The sequence below is a fragment of the Neoarius graeffei genome, chromosome 20 (assembly GCF_027579695.1).
Source record: "Neoarius graeffei isolate fNeoGra1 chromosome 20, fNeoGra1.pri, whole genome shotgun sequence".
In the NCBI taxonomy this organism is placed as follows: Eukaryota; Metazoa; Chordata; class Actinopteri; order Siluriformes; family Ariidae; genus Neoarius; species Neoarius graeffei.
The window spans coordinates 40,292,183-40,313,995 of NC_083588.1; the positions used below are offsets into that span (position 1 = coordinate 40,292,183).

The 21,813-nt window shown below is 42.9% G+C and overlaps 1 protein-coding gene across 1 annotated transcript in view; it reads left to right on the forward strand.

Moving 5' to 3' along the window:
• Window positions 1-21,813, forward strand: part of ttyh2l (tweety homolog 2, like) — a 180,863-nt gene that overhangs the window by 87,990 nt on the left and 71,060 nt on the right. Inside the window, exons 4-5 of the mRNA XM_060901707.1 lie at window positions 8,375-8,595; window positions 14,335-14,430. Coding sequence (XP_060757690.1) covers window positions 8,375-8,595; window positions 14,335-14,430 — 317 coding nt within the window. The remainder of the gene's footprint in view (window positions 1-8,374; window positions 8,596-14,334; window positions 14,431-21,813) is intronic.

The window sequence follows — 21,813 nt, forward strand, 5'->3', positions numbered from 1 at the left end:
GATTTCATAAAATCGGTGAAATTTATTTCCCTCTGAAATTTGGTTATTGTGATACATGTTTATTTCTGTAATATCTCAAAAAAAAAAAAAACAGACCATTCCGTGGCTGGGAATTAATTTAATTTGAGGGGATTCCCTAGCAAATAATGTCCATGAAATCACTCGCTTTGCGCAGTCAAGCAGACAGAGGAAGTCCGTGTGTGCATGTGCAGGTTTACCTTCTTCTTCTTCTGGGTTTTATAGCAGCTGGCATCCACAGTGTTGTATTACTGCCATACACAGGTTTACCTTTGACCGTGCACTGATAGTTACCCGGTACTTCGTTCTGTCACTAAACGAACAGCTGATCACACCGAGGTGCTCGCTGACCGCCGATATTTATTAGTTTGATCCTGCGTTTCCTTTCCGTCACAACATAACGTCTTTTCTTCTCGCTTTCCGTTACTGTAGTCAGTGTTCCATGTTTCGTTCGCGTCCTCCATTTTTCTCTCCTGTTTTAAATTTGTATCCCACAATGCCTTGCATTAACGGGGAAAGCCCACCAAGTGATGCATGATGTAGTGTCTTGAACTGGGTCATGGTGAAGCAGGAAAAAATAGCGGAGAGTTTAGGGCCATATGGCCCTAAATTCATTAATTGTTCTATTAAAAAAAAAAAAAACTAATAAAATTGGAAGTCTGTGATTTGAATTTAGTAGCTTTCAGTCCACTAAACAAAATAATTGGGTGTCGGGGAAAATTCTTTTTATGATCTAAACTTGAAAAATTTGAAAGGCGGTTGTAGTAATCCCCGATGTGGGTGGAGCACAGAAGCACGGCAGGCGGGAGTTCGTGTTCACACACACGCACTTTATTGAGCTTTCTTTCTTTCTTTCTTTCTTTCTTTCTTTCTTTCTTTCTTTCACTCATTCCTTCACTCACGCACGCACACGTGTTGTGGTCGGGGAGCGAAAATCCTCTTCTCTCCTCTCCCCCTCCCTTTATACTCCATCCCTGCAACAAACACACACACATACACACAAATTGACATCAGGTGTAATGACCTAGCCACTTACCTTCCCTGACCCCGCCCTCCATTCACAGACTGCTGCTTGGCCACGCCCCCGCTGCCACAGCGGTCTACCTTTAAACAAACATCTTCTAACAGAAAGATTTATGATATAAACGCTTATACATTTTTCTTTGTTAAATAACATTTTTAATTTAATTATTATCAGTCTTAGATTATGTAGTTTATCTACCATACAGGCCCTTGTGAGTGAGTGCATTGACATATAAATTACAGTCAGCAATTTCAACACATTCTAACTAAACAGGATCGAGCATTCAGCAGTGCTGTGCTTATATCGCTGGTCCAGTATTTAATGACAAAAGTGGTCATCATCACAAATGTATTTTGGAAACTGAACTATTTAAATGTATGACTATAACATTAGTGTAGTTGATCTAATGTACAACACCGATTCCAAAAAAGTTGGGACAAAGTACAAATTGTAAATAAAAACGGAATGCAATAATTTACAAATCTCAAAAACTGATATTGTATTCACAATAGAACATAGACAACATATCAGATGTTGAAAGTGAGACATTTTGAAATTTCATGCCAAATATTGGCTCATTTGAAATTTCATGACAGCAACACATCTCAAAAAAGTTGGGACAGGGGCAATAAGAGGCTGGAAAAGTTAAAGGTACAAAAAAGGAACAGCTGGAGGACCAAATTACAACTCATTAGGTCAATTGGCAATAGGTCATTAACATGACTGGGTATAAAAAGAGCATCTTGGAGTGGCAGCGGCTCTCAGAAGTAAAGATGGGAAGAGGATCACCAATCCTCCTAATTCTGCACCGACAAATAGTGGAGCAATATCAGAAAGGAGTTCGACAGTGTAAAATTGCAAAGAGTTTGAACATATCATCATCTACAGTACATAATATCATCAAAAGATTCAGAGAATCTGGAAGAATCTCTGTGCGTAAGGGTCAAGGCCGGAAGACTATACTGGGTGCCCATGATCTTCGGGCCCTTAGATGGCACTGCATCACATACAGGCATGCTTCTGTATTGGAAATCACAAAATGGGCTCAGGAATATTCCCAGAGAACATTATCTGTGAACACAATTCACCGTGCCATCCGCCGTTGCCAGCTAAAACTCTATAGTTCAAAGAAGAAGCCGTGTCTAAACATGATCCAGAAGCGCAGACGTCTTCTCTGGGCCAAGGCTCATTTAAAATGGACTGTGGCAAAGTGGAAAACTGTTCTGTGGTCAGATGAATCAAAATTTGAAGTTCTTTATGGAAATCAGGGACACCGTGTCATTCGGACTAAAGAGGAGAAGGACGACCCAAGTTGTTATCAGCACTCAGTTCAGAAGCCTGTATCTCTGATGGTATGGGGTTGCATTAGTGAGTGTGGCATTGGCAGCTTACACATCTGGAAAGACACCATCGATGCTGAAAGGTATATCCAGGTTCTAGAGCAACATATGCTCCCATCCAGATGACGTCTCTTTCAGGGAAGACCTTGCATTTTCCAACATGACAATGCCAAACCACATACTGCATCAATTACAGCATCATGGCTGCGTAGAAGAAGGGTCCGGGTACGGAACTGGCCAGCCTGCAGTCCAGATCTTTCACCCATAGAAAACATTTGGCGCATCATAAAACGGAAGATACGACAAAAAAGACCTAAGACGGTTGAGCAACCTAAATCCTACATTAGACAAGAATGGGTTAACATTCCTACCCCTAAACTTGAGCAACTTGTCTCCTCAGTCCCCAGACGTTTACAGACTGTTGTAAAGAGAAAAGGGGATGTCTCACAGTGGTAAACATGGCCTTGTCCCAAGTTTTTTGAGATGTGGTGTTGTCATGAAATTTAAAATCACCTAATTTTACTCTTTAAATGATACATTTTCTCAGTTTAAACATTTGATATGTCATCTATGTTCTATTCTGAATAAAATATGGAATTTTGAAACTTCCACATCATTGCATTCCATTTTTATTTACAATTTGTACTTTGTCCCAACTTTTTTGGAATTGGGGTTGTATTACAGTTTGGGGTTGTTGTTTTTGTTGTTGTTTTTTCAATTGCTTGGTCAGATAATTTGGCTGGTCAGAGTCGTCACGATACGTTGGGATTTGGGACAGTGTCAGTTTTCATCAGGCTACAGCCATACATAACTGGTTCAGTGATCATCCCAGGTTTGTCAGGTTGTTCTTGCCAGCTTATTCCTCATTTCTAAACCAGATGGAAGAATTCTTCTGGAAGGTATATGACAGGAATCTCTATGACCGAGGAAGTCTTCTGAGGGCCATGGAGGAAGTTTGTGGGGATATTGTTTAGGAGTCCATCCAAGCCTGGTTAAGACACAGCTGTGCATATTTCCATCGCTGCCTTGCGTAATGTGGATCAGGCTTTGTGGCCTGACCTAGCCCAGAGACATGAAGCTGATGGATGATGTCTGTCAAATACTATAAAGTGACAAATTTACTACTCTACTGCAGTATCATTTTGAGTAGCGGTGCATTTGATAAAATGAAAATTTGACACTTGGGCTTGCATATGGCGTACCTGGACACTTTCATTATTGTATGTTGAGTGCTATCAATCAAAAGCTTGATGAGTGTACAATATACGGTTTCTGGCAGTCTCAAGGGTTTGGTCTGTTTACTTTTGGTCTGTGAGTCTGGGATTTAAACAGATGAGTGAGATGTTATAATATTGTGTTTAAACTTATGAGAACATACACTACCGTTCAAAAGTTTGGGGTCACCCAGACAATTTTGTGTTTTCCATGAAAAGTCACACTTTTATTTACCACCATAAGTTGTAAAATGAATAGAAAATATAGTCAAGACATTTTTCTGGCCATTTTGAGCATTTAATCGACCCCACAAATGTGATGCTCCAGAAACTCAATCTGCTCAAAGGAAGGTCAGTTTTATAGCTTCTGTAAAGAGCTAAACTGTTTTCAGCTGTGCTAACATGATTGTACAAGGGTTTTCTAATCATCCATTAGCCTTCTGAGGCAATGAGCAAACACATTGTACCATTAGAACACTGGAGTGAGAGTTGCTGGAAATGGGCCTCTATACACCTATGGAGATATTGCACCAAAAACCACACATTTGCAGCTAGAAATTAAGAAGAGTCATTTACCACATTAGCAATGTATAGAGTGGATTTCTGATTAGTTTCAAGTGATCTTCATTGAAAAGAACAGTGCTTTTCTTTCAAAAATAAGGAAATTTCAAAGTGACCCCAAACTTTTGAACGGTAGTGTAAGGGCACATTCAGTTAAATGTTTTTAAGCAATTGAGGAAAACTGTAATAAACATTATTGTTGTAACATGGCGGCACAGTGGTGTAGTGGTTAGCGCTGTCGCCTCACAGCAAGAAGGTCCGGGTTCGAGCCCGGCAGCCGGCAAAGGCCTTTCTGTGTGGAGTTTGTATGTTCTCCCCATGTCTGTGTGGGTTTCCTCCGGGTGCTCCGGTTTCCCCCACAGTCCAAAGACATGCAGGTTAGGTTAACTGGTGACTCTAAATTGACCGTAGGTGTGAATGTGAGTGTGAATGGTTGTTTGTCTTTATGTGTCAGCCCTGCGATAACCTGGCGACTCGTCCAGGGTGTACCCCGCCTCTCGCCCATAGTCAGCTGGGATAGGCTCCAGCTTGCCTGCGACCCTGTAGGACAGGATAAGCGGCTACAGATGATGGATGGATGGATGGATGGATGGATGTTGTAACATAATGGCTTTGGCATGATTGATGGATATAAGCTCTCTTTACTTATTAGCTGTTAGCTTTGTGGCTCTAGAGCAGAATTACACACACAAAAAAATGTGGATACTAGACATTATACTGAATTGGACTCCATTTGAAGTAGAAAATTTCTTATCTTTAAAAACCCTGCCATAATTCAAAACAGATGACTAGGCAGACAGTTCTGTACTTATCTGTCTTTGACAGATCACTTTGCACTTTCTTGGTAACATGACAAACTGCATTTTTATAGTAGTAACTCCAAGAGAGATTTTTAAAAAAGAGAGCCTGGTTAGAGGCTGGGGATTGTTTCTACAGTAGCTGCTATAATGTAAGTGATAACAAGAAATTGTTTCACAGTAAAAAAAAAAAAAAAGTAAAATGTGTAGTATTTTAATAAATAACCGTTGTATCTGTGGGCAATGCAAAATTTTACCTTAAACCCTTTCAAATTCATTCTGTAAGTTGTTCTTTGGCCTCCAAAGAACGGGCTATATATTTATTATATGATAATAAGCCTTTATTGGTCTTTATCTCAAGCCAGTTTAGCCTGAGGTTGCTTTAGATTGCAGGCTGATTTGAAAATGTGTGCAGCTGTGTGTAGCTGTATTAATTGTCCAGCAGTCCGAAATGACTGCTCTTTGTCTTAGCCATCTCTCTTGGGCTTTAGCCCATATTTATAAAACAGATTTGCACATGGTAGTCATATCCTTTAGGAAATGATCCTGGATTAGAGCTTTTGAGAAGTTTGATAAATACAACTCTCGGTGTTTGGTTGTCAACATGCAGACACAAAAGATGTTTGGATACAAATACGCAAAGAACAAATTTTGATTAACTGTATAAATTAGAAAAAGGGTGAAATGATGAATGATGAAATGACACAAACACAAGTTCTTTATTACCCTCTTTGCACCAATGCAAACTAGGTGCTAGTTTTGGGCTTGTGTTAGTGCCGGTTCAGAGATGGCTCAAGATTTAGTTGGTCTTGTTGGTCATGATAATCCTGCCCAAGCCCCTGACATAAGCGGTTCTTTGTTCTGGACCAGCAAAGTGTTCGTGCCACTTCAACTTTAGTTTCCTTGCTGAGAGCCAGTTCTTTGTGAGTCAAAATGAAAAATAGCAAGACCTGGTTGAATATTATACACCGACTCCAAACCAGCCCTCAGACTGCCTTGATGGAAAAGGGGTATATGAGGTTTGACCTTGCCTCCAGATACAGAGTGTATTTCCAAATTTAGCTCCAGTACTGGGCGGCACGGTGGTGTAGTGGTTAGCGCTGTCGCCTCACAGCTAGAAGGTTCCGGGTTTGAGCCCTGTGGCCGGCGAGGGCCTTTCTGTGCGGAGTTTGCATGTTCTCCCCGTGTCCGCGTGGGTTTCCTCCGGGTGCTCCGGTTTCCCCCACAGTCCAAAGACATGCAGGTTAGGTTAACTGGTGACTCTAAATTGACCGTAGGTGTGAGTGTGAATGGTTGTCTGTGTCTATGTGTCAGCCCTTTGATGACCTGGCAACTTGTCCAGGGTGTACCCCGCCTTTCGCCCGTAGTCAGCTGGGATAGGCTCCAGCTTGCCTGCGACCCTGTAGAACAGGATAAAGCAGCTACAGATAATGAGATGAGAGATGAGAGCTCCAGTACTCCTGGCTCCAGACGTGGACAGTAACGAAGTACATTTACTGTACTTAAGTACACTTTTTGAGTATCTGTACTTTACTCGAGTATTATTTTTTGGAAACTTATGACTTAAATGTCACTACATTTAAATGACAAATATCGTACTTTTCACTCCATTACATTTCTATCAAGGTCCTCATTACTATGAAGCAGCTTTGAAAGTGGATGTTTTTTCTTTTCTTTTCTAAAATGTGATTGGTTTTTTCGCAGGTGACACTGAGACAGACTATCAGTAATCACTAGGGTCACGTCACATCCATAGACTATAAAATCAAGTTCAGTGATTTCTCAGCAGCGTTATTTGAACACGATCAGTTGATGGCAGAATGGAATGAGGCGGCTCTTCTGGGGAACGCACGCACCCATGGCTATAGCTAGAACCCATGTTTCAGTTTTCTGAAAGGATTAAAGATTTGTTTTGTTTAAAATGTTTGCTTTGTTTGCCTAAAATGGAGCACATCACAGCCTACAAAAACTTGCTGTCTGACCTGCGGAAGCATATTGAGGCATGTAAATGTTTTATTGCAAGAGAAAGCTTGCAATGGAGTTGTCTGTGCTTTTAGAGCTAGAGATAACGTTGCAATAGCTATGCAGTTTGGTTAGTCAAATGACTTTCTATGGCTTTGCCCACCAAGTTGCCATCGCCTTGTCCACGGCTAACGATAACACATAGCTAGTTAACTTGGACACTGTTAGCATGTAAAAACAGAGTTACGCTAACATGAATAGCGCTAACTTATCTGAAGTCCTTTCAGAAATGTTTTAGCATATAATCTTACCAAATAAAAAAAATAGAAATCTTTCTTTTCTAGTAACGTTAGCTACCCAGTATGATTTCAAGTTTGAAAAGAGTTTGCTAGCATGTCAGGTGGAGCTTCACTGACTAGCTAGCTTAACGTTAAAACTACCATGATGGCAGAGCATGCGTTCATTTTGTGAATCCATTCGGTTGCTTCAGAGGCATTAGGTTTTGTAAGCGTTGTGGCAATAATATAACAATGTGTTGACAGAAAATGTACTTTTAATACTTAAAGGAACAGTCCACCGTACTTCCATAATGAAATATGCTCTTATCTGAATTGAGACGAGCTGCTCCGTACCTATCCGAGCTTTGCGCGACCTCCCAGTCAGTCAGACGCAGTCAGACGCGCTGTCACTCCTGTTAGCAATGTAGCTAGGCTCAGTATGGCCAACGGTATTTTTGGGGGCTGTAGTTAGATGCGACCAAACTCTTCCGCGTTTTTCCTGTTTACATAGGTTTATATGACCAGTGATCTGAAAAGTTCAGTTACACAAATTGAAACGTAGCGATTTTCTATGCTATGGAAAGTCCGCACTATAATGACAGGCGTACTAACACCTTCTGCACGTTTCGGCAGCGCATTGATACGGAGCTCAGATATCAATGCGCTGTCGAAGCGCGCAGAAGGTGTTAGTACGCCTGTCATTATAGTGCGGACTTTCCATAGCATAGAAAATCGCTACGTTTCAATTTGTGTAACTGAACTTTTCAGATCACTGGTCATATAAACCTATGTAAACAGGAAAAACGCGGAAGAGTTTGGTCGCATCTAACTACAGCCCCAAAAAATACCATTGGCGATACTGAGCCTAGCTACATTGCTAACAGGAGTGACAGCGCGTCTGACTGCGTCTGACTGACTGGGAGGTCGCGCAAAGCTCGGATAGGTACGGAGCAGCTCGTCTCAATTCAGATAAGAGCATATTTCATTATGGAAGTACGGTGGACTGTTCCTTTAAGTATTTTAAAAATCAAGTACTTCAGTATTTTAACTTGAGTAAAAATTTGACTGGACAACTTTTTACTTATATCGGAGTAACATTTGACCAGTAGGATCTGTACTTTGACTTAAGTAATGAAGTTGGGCACTTTGTCCACCTCTGCCTGGCTCTCTCCTCTTTCAGGTGGCTGGCTCTTTGAGCAACATGCGGTTACGGCTAAAGGAGCACCTGGCACGGCTGGATGAGATCTTTTCACCTCGGCAGGACTACACCCAGACACTTCGCTTCATACAACAGATGGCTGACAATATCATCCGACAGCTCACTGCCCTGCCCAACATCACCCAGGTCAGACAGGACCTTGTGACAGTTGCTGATCAGGCCAGCTACATGGAGTACTACAGGTGACTTGCATGGGATTAATGGGTTTAGTATTACTTCTGTATGAGTTATTTTTAAAAGACTGCAGTTTGAGTGGGTGTCAAGGTGGGTAGCATTGCCACCTCACATCACTAGGGTTCCCGGTTTGAGCCCTGCTGTGGAGTTTTCTATGTTCTCCCTGTGTTTGTGTGGGTTTCCTCTGGGTTCTTCTGTTTTCTCCCATCTCCCAAATACATTCTGGTCGGTAGACTGGTTATGCAAATTTGTCTCCAAGTGTGAATGTGTGTGCATGGTGCCCTGGGTGTATTCCCACCTGGGCTTCAGATCCACTGTGACCATGGCCAAGACAAAGTAGTCTGGCTAACGCAACTTCAAAGCTCTGCGAGCATTGGTCTGGCATAGATATTAAGCCCAACCATTTCCCAAAGCGCGTGGTTGACCCGCCTCCCTGAAATGCCTCAGTTTGCTACTGGTCGAAGCCAGAAAAGGCTGTGACGAAGCTTAAACCAATCACATCACTCTTTCCTCTGACGTATGTGACACGACAGAAACTTTGCAACAGCCCCCCGTGTTGCGTCACACTTAGGATGGGCGGGCCCAGGCTAGCTAACTGGTAGATTAAACTCTTACCGAAGCCGGTTGGGAGCAAGGCGAAAACGTCCTTCCTTTCAATAAATACCTCCAGGGCTGCTCTTTGCTCCGTTTTCAATGAGAACTTCCCGTTGAATGCTTTCAATACAGCATCTACTGCTGTGTCAAAGGCTTGCCGCTGCTCCATGTTCGTAATGTTTCTAGTGAATGAAGCGCTTCCGGCATAGATTCTGTAAACAATCTATGGCTTCCGGTCGCAGTTCTACTACGTCACTGCCTTGAACAGGCCTCTACCCAGGGCCGTTGGAGATGCTCAAAGTTGATTGGCTCCCGATTTTTCGGGAGCTTGGAAGAGCTGGAGATAGCTTGCCTTGCCAGACTAAGTTCGCAACAGCCCCCTGTGTTGCATCACACTTAGGATGGGCGGGCCCAGGCTAAAGACAAAGTGCTTCCTTAAGCTGAATAAATGCAATTTGAGTCCTGAGTTATTAATTGACTCAGTTAATAGGGCCAAAATTGTTCCATGCAGCAGTCAGATCCTACAAGTTTTGCATCCAGCGTGTTATTCTTTTTTTTTTTAAATTTAATTCTCAGGATATCATGCTCTCATTACACTAGTGTACATGACCTGCATGTAATGAATTATAAGTCTGGTCACTGCATTTCCCCATCACACATAAAGCTATTCAGAGTGCTATTAACAGCCCTAGCAGATTTCTGGCCTGCAGACAAGCACCATTAACTAGCACAGAATTATGTAGGAGTCACTTGTGCCATTGACCTTTATCCAGACTTTAAAGCAGTCCCTCATTTCCACTGCCCTTTCAGAGCTGTTAGGTATGCCGAATTGACTCATATATTCTCGATGAAGATTGCATTTCCGCTTGTAGACGAACGTGTTATGAACTAGCAGCTGGCTTATTGATGAACGGCTCGTGTTTCTGGTGACTGGAGGACTGTGGTATCGAGCGAGAATGTGCACACCTTCTTCCTGCATTACTCACAGGGCAAATCGAATCAGCCAACTTCCTCAGCCTCTCTGTCTCAAGGCGTATGATGATAGTATTGTAGCTTTATCTGCATGCTGTAGCATTGCTGTAGATGCTGAAAATACCTGGAGCCAACACAATATAAATGATAAAAGATCAGAGGCTGTTGAGTCGATCATCATCTTGTCTCGCTATAATCAGTTGTAGCTACTGTGCTGGCCTGCTAAAAGCAGAGTAGGTCATTTTTGGAGAAACCAGCAAAAATAAGCTAGATTTTGAAAGTATCCAACCAACTCCAAAGCCATTCCTCCAAAACACAGAAATGTGCACTGCTTGATTACTATAGAAGGAGTCATGGGAGAGAGCGTTAGGGGAGAGGAGCGTAGTGCCTCACTGTCATATCCAACTAACAAATTTCACCCAAAAAACAAAACAAACAATTCCCTCAGTCATCAATCTGGTTTAACTTCTTACATTTGCGGCCTTCACATGCTACTCACAATTCCAACTTCCCACTTGTGAAGTTGGAATTGTGAGTAGGTCACGTTCAAGTGCTTTGTTATTTGGAGTGAAATGAAAAATAGTGGAAGATAGTGCAAGATTCCTTCTCACTTGTTTCTTTGATAAAGCCTATTTTGATTCCAAGCTAAATAGCCTTGTTCTATTGCTGGGTTTCACGTGACGTCACAGCCGCCTCATTAATTATTCAAAACTTTAGCTGGTGGTCTACCAAAGCTCAGTTGACAAGGCATTTGTACGGAGAAGGTGCATTCCTCGCATGAAAAATGCCTTACGCTTGCATTGTTTTAGGTTGTTCGAATCGATCAAACCATTAAACTGATAAAAGTTTCTTCAGGGTTCCCCGTGAACTAATAAAAAAGGTGAACGAACACACGATTTCATAAAAACGCATCGAGAAAGGTGGCTTTTGAACCTCACTGAAATCGAAGGGAGCCGAGTCGAAGCATGCTCGAGTTTGCAGTGATCACTTGGTGAAAGGTTTGTTTCTCCATCCCAGCTATGTCTTTAGTGTTTTCCAAGTACTTTTCTTGCTATGTGTCGTTATTTTACAGTACTTTTTTCTTTAGTCACAAAGCGCTAAAGTCCCCAGCTGTTTCTTTGTTTACTCCTCACAAAGTCAATATGCATGAAGGTCGCGACAAAATTCTTCCCCAGCCGTACAGTTACAATGCGCCGTGATCACTTCTCCGTCTTGTTTAACTAATATTCAGGTCTTTAAAGGGGTTTCTGATGATCTTTGTGAATGATTTACCTGAGATTAGAGCAAACACAAGTGAGAATCAAGCGAACTGTTTGTTTACACTTCAACTTGCAGCGCTTTGTTGTAAAGCCACGAATGAAAAGCTTTAAAAAAAACAAACATACTTACACGGGCAAAAACAATCCAGGATTCATTCAGCAGTGACTTGATAGCGAGGTCCTTTACCCAGCCACATACAAAAAAGTTGTAAGCCTCCATACTCTTCCACACGTTCATCTGTTTTGCAGTGTAGAAGGACGTATGCAACACCAGATAGTTCAAGATGTCGGGGAACTCGACTGAAGGGTCGTTTTCGAGATCGTATGACAAATCCTTCTTTCCCAGACTGTAGGGGTCGATTCCATTGCACGTAGCAATCTTCTGAATATATCTAAAGCGACCAGTGGCTTCTAGATTACGAGCATACTCTGATAAGTTATCGCTAGTTGTTTGCACTACGGCAGCCGTTTAGACCACCAGCTATTTCAGTTGCAGTAAAACCACTAAGAAAAGTCACGTGACCGAAACCCAGCAATATCAAGTAAAGTGTGCACAGATTACAGATTAAATTATGTACACAATCAACAGCAAACAATAATTAACCTAATCTCATTATCTCTAGCCGCTTTATCCTGTCCTACAGGGTCTCAGGCAAGCTGGAGCATATCCCAGCTGACTACGGGCGAAAGGCGGGGTACACCCTGGACAAGTCGCCAGGTCATCACGGGGCTGACACATAGACACAGACAACCATTCACACTCACATTCACACCTACGGTCAATTTAGAGTCACCAGTTAACCTAACCTGCATGTCTTTGGACTGTGGGGGAAACCGGAGCACCCGGAGGAAACCCACGCGGACACGGGGAGAACATGCAAACTCCGCACAGAAAGGCCCTCATCGGCCACGGGGCTTAAACCTGGACCTTCTTGCTGTGAGGCGGCAGCGCTAACCACTACACCACCGTGCCGCCCTCAGCAACTCGTATTTACTATAATTCTGATTGCACATGAAGGCAGCATTTTTTTTCAGCTTCTTTTTCATCATAGCTTTTTCTACTTCAGTCTTTCTTTTCTTGCTTTGTTTAAAAGCGCAAGTGTAATGTTCGGTCTAACTGGAAATTTTGGCTGCCCTTTTGCTGCCATTCTTGTGCGACCAGCTCGCTAGCTTTAGCAATAGACCCCTTTCACTGACGTCACCTGAAACCGGAAGTAAACAGACCCTGCGCCATATTGGAAGACCAACAAACTCGTGATTAGAGGGAAATAACGGCAGCGGTATGTGAACCCACGAGAATAAAGTGGAGTGGCAAACGACTTAAACAAATCTGAGCTGTTTTATTTATGATTTATTGGCCCAACAGTAGACTTGAAAGAAACCTGTGTGAGACTTGGCAAAAAACTGTGGATATAATGGATAAGTCTGTGCATGATCTGCGGACACTTTGAGGTAAGCAAACGCAAGAAATTCAGATTTAAAACATGCTAAATTGGCCCCAAGTTGATAACTGTATGAGGAGCAAGCCTCCCAGACTTCTACAATTTAATAATAATAATAATTTAGGATGGTTTGGGGCTTGCTCGCTGCTGCCAGGTTGGTTGTTGAGTAGCCTGACTGTTTGTTTTTTTTTCTTGCGTGTGGTATCATCGTTGATGCGAGGTTGTTTTTTGAACATGCCAATGTGGACACGATTTCCCCTGATGAGTTATGACTTCAGACGCAATGCGTGTGTGGAGGTGTGGAGTCCGCGTGATATGTGCGTAAGATAGGCTTCTCATGTGTTTGGAGATCCGCGCTCCGAGACAAGCGCAAGGCTTCTCATGTGTTTGGAGAGCCGCGCTCCGAGACAAGCGCAAGCTCCCCAAGGGAAAAAAAGGGACCCCTCGAAAATATCGGCATAGTTCGAACACTGAGTGTAGGCACTGGGTGTAAACAACAAATAGTTTACAATGTCTGGGTAGCAAACAGATGGCAGAATTGGTGTCCGGTCCTCCTTATGTTTCCATTCTCCCTTGCCGCGAGTCTTATCATATGGGTCAAACCCATCAATCACAGCCTGTTTCTCCACATACCGTGCCCTTTCTGCAGCTGGTAATGTACTCACATAACCAGAATTATCAGCCATCGTGTCACTTTACTCTCGCTCGTAGTTTGTTTTATATTGTGAGTGCATGTACTTGGTCTTCCAATATGGCGCCTAACAAAATCTCGCGGCGCAGTGACGTCATGTGAAAGGGGTCTATATGTCTGCCTCGCCTTGTGGAAGACCTCCCATGCACATGCGCAATGAGTGCATGGGAAGAGTATACGCAGGTAGGCAAGTAGGTAGATAGACAGGCAAGTTGGACCAAATGAAATGATTGGATAGGCTTTTTACAGCCCTGTGACTGCCACAGATGAAAGGTTGTTGTTGTTGTTGTTGTTGTTTTTTTTTATTGTCAAAGCATTTGATTTATTCATGGCTATTGGGATGTAAAGAGAATTTTTAAAAAATATATAACAAAAATGTTTCTGAAAAAAGTCAACTATCATGCCTTGAAACATAACTTCAAAGCTATTTTGGATCTTTTTTTGGTGTCAGTTGCTGATATACAAGTCCAGATGAATAAATCCTCAGGAGCAGGAGCAGAAAGACCCTCAGAGAGAGCTGATGTCCATAGAATCGAGCTCATGAAATACTTATGTCTATGGATTTGCACTACTGAATTATTAACTGGTTAAACACATGCATGCATGCATGCATGCACGCACACACACACACACACACACACACACACACACGTAAGTCTTGTTGGTGTGTTATGCATTATATCCCTTTTAAATTCTACCCTGTGTTGTACATGTAAAGCTGTGACTTCATTCCTGTGAAAAAGCAAGCGCTATATGGTTCTATTTATGATTTGATTCTGCCTCTTTCAGATGGCTGATGTATCTCCTGCTGCTGATTCTAGACCTGGTCATCTGTCTGGGATGCTGTTTGGGGCTGGCAAAGCATTCTCGCTGGTTTCTTATACTGTGAGTGATTCTCAGGTTTCTGCATACTAACTGAAGGAGCACAGATCTCCTGCTCTGTGTCTGTACCGTATATATACTTACTGTCCTATAGCAAAACAAGACTGTAACAACTCTCTGACGCTGGGAAACAGAGGAACTGGGAGCAGGCTCCAGAACAAGTGTGTTCTCTTTATCGTTCACACTTTTCAGTGACGATTAACGAAACATAAACACACTACACACACGCGCGAGACAGGGCGCCACAGCTCTGTCTCTCTCATTTCTGGCTGTCTGAAAGATACGCATACACAGAGACACGGGCCAATAGACAGCCAGTAATTACACACAGGTGTGCACACATGTTACTGACCGGTTCAACCTGCCTCCTCGCCGTTCACAGCTGACGCTCGACCACACCCCCACTGCCGCAAAGACATTTCATATAATTAAAAACAAAAAAACCCTATTTCTGTCAACGAAACTGACATTTAAATGTTGATGTGACATGCTCACATGTTCTAATTTGTTTTTTATGTTTACTGTAAGTCTGTCAGTACACAGCCAAATGACCCTCATTGCTTCATGTAGAAAAAGGGATGTAAACTGCTTCTTCTTTTGGCTGCTCCCGATTAGGGGTCGCTACAGCGGATCTTTCGTCTCCATTGCTCCCTGTCTTCCGCATCCTTCTCTACCACACCTGCCACTTTCATGTCCTCTCTCACCACATCCATGTATCTCCTCTTTGGCCTTCATCATTTTCGTGTGCCTGGCAGCTCCATCCTCAACATTCTCCTTCCAACATGCTCTGCATCTCTTCTCAGGATGTGCCCAGACCATCTCAGTCTCACCTCTCTTAGCTTCATTCCCAAGCTCTCCACATGCGCTGTCCTTCTGATGTGCTCGTTCCTTATCCTGTCCAACCTTATCACTCCCATCGCAAACCTTAACATCCTCAACTCCGCCACCTCCAACTTTGCCTCCTGTCTCTTCGTTAAGGGTACGGTCTCCAATCCATACATCACAGCTGGTCTCACTACTGTCTTATACATCCTACCTTTCACTTTTGCTGGGACTTTCCTATCACAAATGACTCCTGAAATCCTTCTCCAACTGCTCCACCCTGCCTGCACTCGCTTTCTCACCTCACTATCGCAGCCCCCATTTTCTTTGCACAGTTGACCCCAGGTACTTGAATTCACCAACTTTCTTTATGTCTACTCCTTGCATCTTCACTACACTCTCATCCCCATTCTCACTGATGCACATGTATTCTGTTTTGCTCCTGCTCACCTTCATTCCTCTTCGTTCCAATGCATACCTCCATCTCTCCAAACCCAACTCAACCTCCTTTCTACTTTCACTACATATCACAATATCATCCGCAAACATCATGTTCCATGGTGACGCTTGCCTCACTTCGTTCGTCAAGCTATCCATCACTATGGCAAACAAGAAAGGACTCAAAGCAGATCCTTGATGGAGTCCCACCTTCACCTTGAACCATTCAGTCGTTCCAACTGCACACCTCACTGCTGTTTCACTGTTCTCATGCATGTTTTGTATCACCCTAGAAAAAGGGATGTAAACAGGACTTCTTTTTCCTAATCTAGACTATAATAGGGACAGGTTTACTGGAAACGGACAGTTTGGAAAAATTGCAAGAACACTGATCGGTCTTTTTTCAATCTTACACTGTCCAGTTTTGGAGAACTTGTGCTTACTGTAGCCTCAGATTCCTGTTCTTGGATGATGGAACTCAGTGGGTCTTTTTGTGGCTACTGCCTCATATAGAGGCTGTAGCCACTATGTCATCGTGTTGTAAGAATGTAAGAATGAGTATAACAATAGCGCACTGCGCATGTGCATACAGGTGTTCCTATTAAAATGACTGGTGAGTGTATACAATTCGGTTCACCATTCGAAATAAATGGACTAGACTAAAGAAATCGCTTTCAGACATGTTTATGTTTATTCCCAAGGGGAAGTGCGTTCCTGTTTTCAAATATACTCCAGGTTGCTCCCCTTTCCTCACCTTCTTCGGCCAGTGGTCCAATCTGTGATGTAGATGTGACGCACTTCCGAGTTGTTACAGGAAGTTGTCAGAAAGAGTATTGAGACCACTGAGCTCTAGCGCCGGGCCTTTTCCGGGAAATAAAAGTGTCGGTCATGGCGACAGCGTGTGTATGTCAGTCTCGGTTCGGAGGTTTCAGTTTCGAAAACTGTAAGAGGCAAGAGAAGTACAGACACTTGGTATATTTTACTTCTGTGATTTTTAAATTGTTAATTTTTGGATTATGCTTCCTTTTTGTGGTTACTGCCTCATAGAGTAAAATATGCTATATTTACTGTATGGCAGGGGCGTGTTTAGCCTATTTTTGGGGGTGCTCAAGCACCCCCAAAAACGAGCTCAGCACCCCCTAGCTCAGCACCCTCAAAAACACTGCTTTTGGACGTAATTTTCAGAAATAAGTGCCCTTGCGCACTGCGCAATGAATGTGTGCGCGGGCGTGTGTGTGTGTTCTTGAATTCACCTGTTACGTGATAGTTCTATGACCAGTAAAATACCTCTCCTCCTTGCGTCCCCTCTGATTGGGTTGCCTGTCCACGCGAGTGCTTGCTACGACATGGTGGTTTTTTTAACTGGATTCCACGCCGATGAGGAACTCGAAGTAGCACCTGAGTATTACTGGCATAGCGAGATGTGAAGGTACGGACTGGAGTTACAATTGTTAAACACAACACAATAATATGCATAATGCAATATTGATGTTCCCTGGGGGGCGGCACGGTGGTGTAGTGGTTAGCGCTGTCGCCTCACAGCAAGAAGGTCCGGGTTCGAGCCCCGTGGCCGGCGAGGGCCTTTCTGTGCGGAGTTTGCATGTTCTCCCCGTGTCCGCGTGGGTTTCCTCCGGGTGCTCCGGTTTCCCCCACAGTCCAAAGACATGCAGGTTAGGTTAACTGGTGACTCTAAATTGAGCGTAGGTGTGAATGTGAGTGTGAATGGTTGTCTGTGTCTATGTGTCAGCCCTGTGATGACCTGGCGACTTGTCCAGGGTGTACCCCGCCTTTCGCCCGTAGTCAGCTGGGATAGGCTCCAGCTTGCCTGCGACCCTGTAGAACAGGATAAAGCGGCTAGAGATAATGAGATGAATGAGATGAGATGTTCCCTGGTCTATGAACAGAATGATAAAAACGACATTTATCATCCGTATCGAGATACTTTTGTGCAGAGCTGTACAAGTGCTACGGTCCTAGACCACCATGTGTTAGTCAATTTTATTTAATGTAACATAGCGTTTACGTTTGCTTATCATTCACAAATCCAAACCCTGGGGGCTAAGCACCCCCAAAGATCAGATGCTAGAATCGCCCCTGACTGTATGGACATGGCATCAGAAAACAATTTTATTTATAAGCAGTAGCCACATGTACCCATAGGGTACCTATTTTTTCTGTTGCAGCCCAAGGTTTAGAGTTTTCCACTCACCACGATTGCAAAGAGTTACCGTAGCCTTCCTGTGGTATTGAAATAATCTGGCAATTTTCCTCTGACCCCTCTCATCAACATGGCATTTCCACATTTTTTTCATTTTTATTTATTTATCGGCCCGCTCCACACACACCATTCTGTGTAAACACAGCCGTTTTCGGCAGTTTCTGAACTACCCAAAGTCAGCGAGGTCACTTTTTTTTTTTCTCCATTCTGATGTTTAATGTGAAAATTAATTAAAACTCTTGACCTGTATCTACATGATTTTATGCACTGACCTGCTGCCACTTGATTAGCCGATTGGATAATCGCAAGAATACGCAGACGTACATGTGTTCCTTATAAAATGGTCGTGAATGTGTGTAGTAAGTATGCAGATTCCATAAAGACATTTATGTTTGACCCTATGTATTCATCATATGCATGTTGGTTTGGGAATACAGTATGTGTCAATTGTCATGTTGTGGCCTTTCCATCTTACTTTACCACTAACTGAAGGGCTTAGAACATATGAACAAAGCCCCTTTATTCTCAAGCACGCAAGAGAATAAAGGAAACCCTACACCGTGTGCTCAGTACAGTTCTACTTTGGCAGCTTTTGTTTTTTCTTCTAGCGTATATTTAGCAGGTGTCGTGGTTACTAATACGAAGGCGAAACATGCATCCTGTTATCTAACATCTTTAGTGAAGGTGCACAGCGTTTCTTGCGAGGCAGCATGTTCATGGGATCAAGCAGTTTCGTTCTCTTTTGTCTAAAGTTCATCTGCGGTTCACAGAGAGGCTTCTAGAAAGTACAGAGCTTTATCTCATACAGAGAACATAACTATGTGTTTGTATATTTGATTGTGAATAACAGCAGTAGAATAATTAGCCGAAGTGACTATTTTGTTTCGACTATTAAGATTAAGATTAAATGTTACCCGAGATAAAATTTAATTGTTCTTTTGAGTTCTTTAAAAAAAATAAATAATACTCAAAACAAGTCTTTTTTTATACATTTGGCTGACTCATGTGGCTGATTCATTTAATAGTGGGTTTTTTTGTTTTTGTTTTTTTGCTATCATGTCAGGTAAGGAGTTAAGGCCTCTGCATGCTCTTGCGACAAGGCTTTCGCAGACAGCTTTTCGCAGACAGTTGTAATTTATCGTTGAGCGGCGAGTAATAGGCGTGCGCGATGTTATTCACCGCTACAACGCAAGGGGGTGCGAAGTCGCGAAATCGCTAGGAGTAGTTGATGGGTGTGGTTAGTGGAGTGTTTATCCTCCGGTTACTTATAATGACTAGAACTGGAGTCGTATAGATGTCCGTACTTCCTCACTTCTTCGATCAACCGCTCTTCGTGCTGCTCCATCTTCGCTCGTGTTTTTAAAAATGGCGGTCGTGAAAACAAACCCAACCGGGAAAGTAGGGAAGCGGAAGTGCGTGTACAGCGGATGTAGAGTGGACCAGTCAGAGCCCTCTTGTCTGCGACGCTGTCTGCGAGGCTTCTGCGGTGGTCACAATTTTTGGGAGGTGCGCGCAGAGCGTCTGCGAAGGTGGGGGGGCTACGCAGACGCTATCTGCGACACCGTCTGTGAGGACTGGGTTGTCAGCATAAATTGGCCTTTAATTTTAGTCTTTCTAAAGATGTCTAAAGCCTTGCTAGCTTAAGTGTGATTTTTTTCACGCATGTTCTATTTATCAGATACCTATATGTTTTTGGGCGGCACGGTGGTGTAGTGGTTAGCGCTGTCGCCTCAGAGCAAGAAGGTCCGGGTTCGAGCCCCGTGGCCGGCGAGGGCATTTCTGTGCGGAGTTTGCGTGGGTTTCCTCCGGGTGCTCCGGTTTCCGCCAAAGACATGCAGGTTAGGTTAACTGGTGACTCTAAATTGACCGTAGGTGTGAATGTGAGTGTGAATGGTTGTCTGTGTCTATGTGTCAGCCCTGTGATGACCTGGCGACTTGTCCAGGGTGTACCCCGCCTTTCGCCCGTAGTCAGCTGGGATAGGCTCCAGCTTGCCTGCGACCCTGTAGAACAGGATAAAGCGGCTAGAGATGATGATGTTTTAGCAAACAGTCCAATCAAATCACTTTATAACTAGTTAAATGCTTGCAAACTGTTTGTGATGCTCCTGTGCCAAATCTTTAAATTCAATTTTATCTCTTTATACTTTTAGGGGAAACCAAAAAACCAACATGAGATCTATCAGAACTATATATAGTAGAACATTTCAACATATGAAGGGTTTTTCAGGCTACCACACACAAACACACACACACATATGGTGGGCAGAATTATATAAATACATTATAGCGGCCTCCTTTAATTCCGCAGCAGTTAGTCATCAAAAGATGGCTTATTTTTAAATACCTTCCTTCCTGTGCGGTATTACTTTTTATTTACCCATCTGTCTTCCCTGCAGGTGAAACAGCTGCGTGGTCACTTCTGTCTGGTCAGATCACATTTCAGGAGCAGTTTGCTCCATATTTTAATTTGTCTTAATTATTGTACATCACATAATGGCAGTATAAAAACAAGCTGGGTGTGAATCGACAGTGTAGTTAGCATGTTTTTCACATGCTGGCTACTTCCTTCTCTCCTTCTCTCATTTCTCATACATTCATCCTTGTCTCTCTCTCCCTGTTCTCTCCACTAATGCCTATTGATCGCTCTGCCAGGATGTGTATGTATGCGTGTGTGCTAGTGAGTGTGTCTGTGCACAAGTGTGCCCTTAACTAATTTTTAAGTGCTTCCAGTCCACTTTATTGGTGCTTTTAAGACCATCATCAGAAAAGAGATTTGGTTCATGAAAACCCCGACTGCATTTTTGTGCCCATGAGGGAGTCATTTCCCCTATTTTATTTATTTTTTTCCTCCTTCTCTTTCTCTCTCAGTTATTCTTTATCCCCCTCTCCCTTTTATCTGTGCAGATAAACATGCTCAGGTTGGACAATATCCTTTAGTAGACGTGATCATAATTCCAGGCTCGGCAATACTAGTATTTGAGAATTTTATTTCAGCATTCTGACCATTTCAGAGCTTGCAGATAAGTTTTCTGCCACCGTTTTGATAAATCCTGTAATTGGCATATGTTAAAAAAATCAAACATGTCGGATTATGGGTCTAACAAGTTGTGCTGGTCAATATTTACATTGAATAATGGGGGACAATCCAGGGAACATGATGAAACGAAATTGTTGACCCAACTGGTGATTAAAGCAAAGGAAGCAGAAAACCAATGTGGCGGAATCTAGTGTTAAATGGCGAGTGTTGCCAGATATGATGGTTGGAAAAACAGCTCAAAAAACAAGTCAGGGTTGTACTGGGTCTGGAACCTAATCCGGAATCATTGGGCACATAGTGGGGGTACATCGTAATGAGACTCCAGTTCATTGCAGGGCATCACGCACACACATCAACACACTAATTCACACCTAGAGGCAATTTATCATAGAATTCAGTCCACTTACCACCATGTAATTTGGGAGGTGGGAGGAAAGGAAGAACGTGGCGGAAAGCCACAGGGAGAACATGTGAAACACTGCACTGACAGTAACATGAGCTCAGGATGATGAGGTGGTAATGCTACCCACTGCACCCCCGAGCCTCCCATCAAAAAAAAAAGTAATGTCAAAAGAAATTAAAAGGAATAAAGAGAAATAAAAAAATAAGAAGGTGCCTGTGGCTTGAGATAAGCCATAAAAATCCAATCTAATCTCGCTCTCTTTTGATGCGTTCCAAACCATTCTTTCATCAGCAACTCAGTTATTTGGCATGTCAGTATTTTGTATGTTTGTAGGTAATTTTGTTGTAACTGGATAATTAAATTGAGATGTTGGAAAGTTAGACGGCCAGCTACTGAGCTAATTATAAGATCGCTACTAGCCACCGTTGATACTTGTAGATGTTATTTTAGTATGTTATTCAGAGCTGG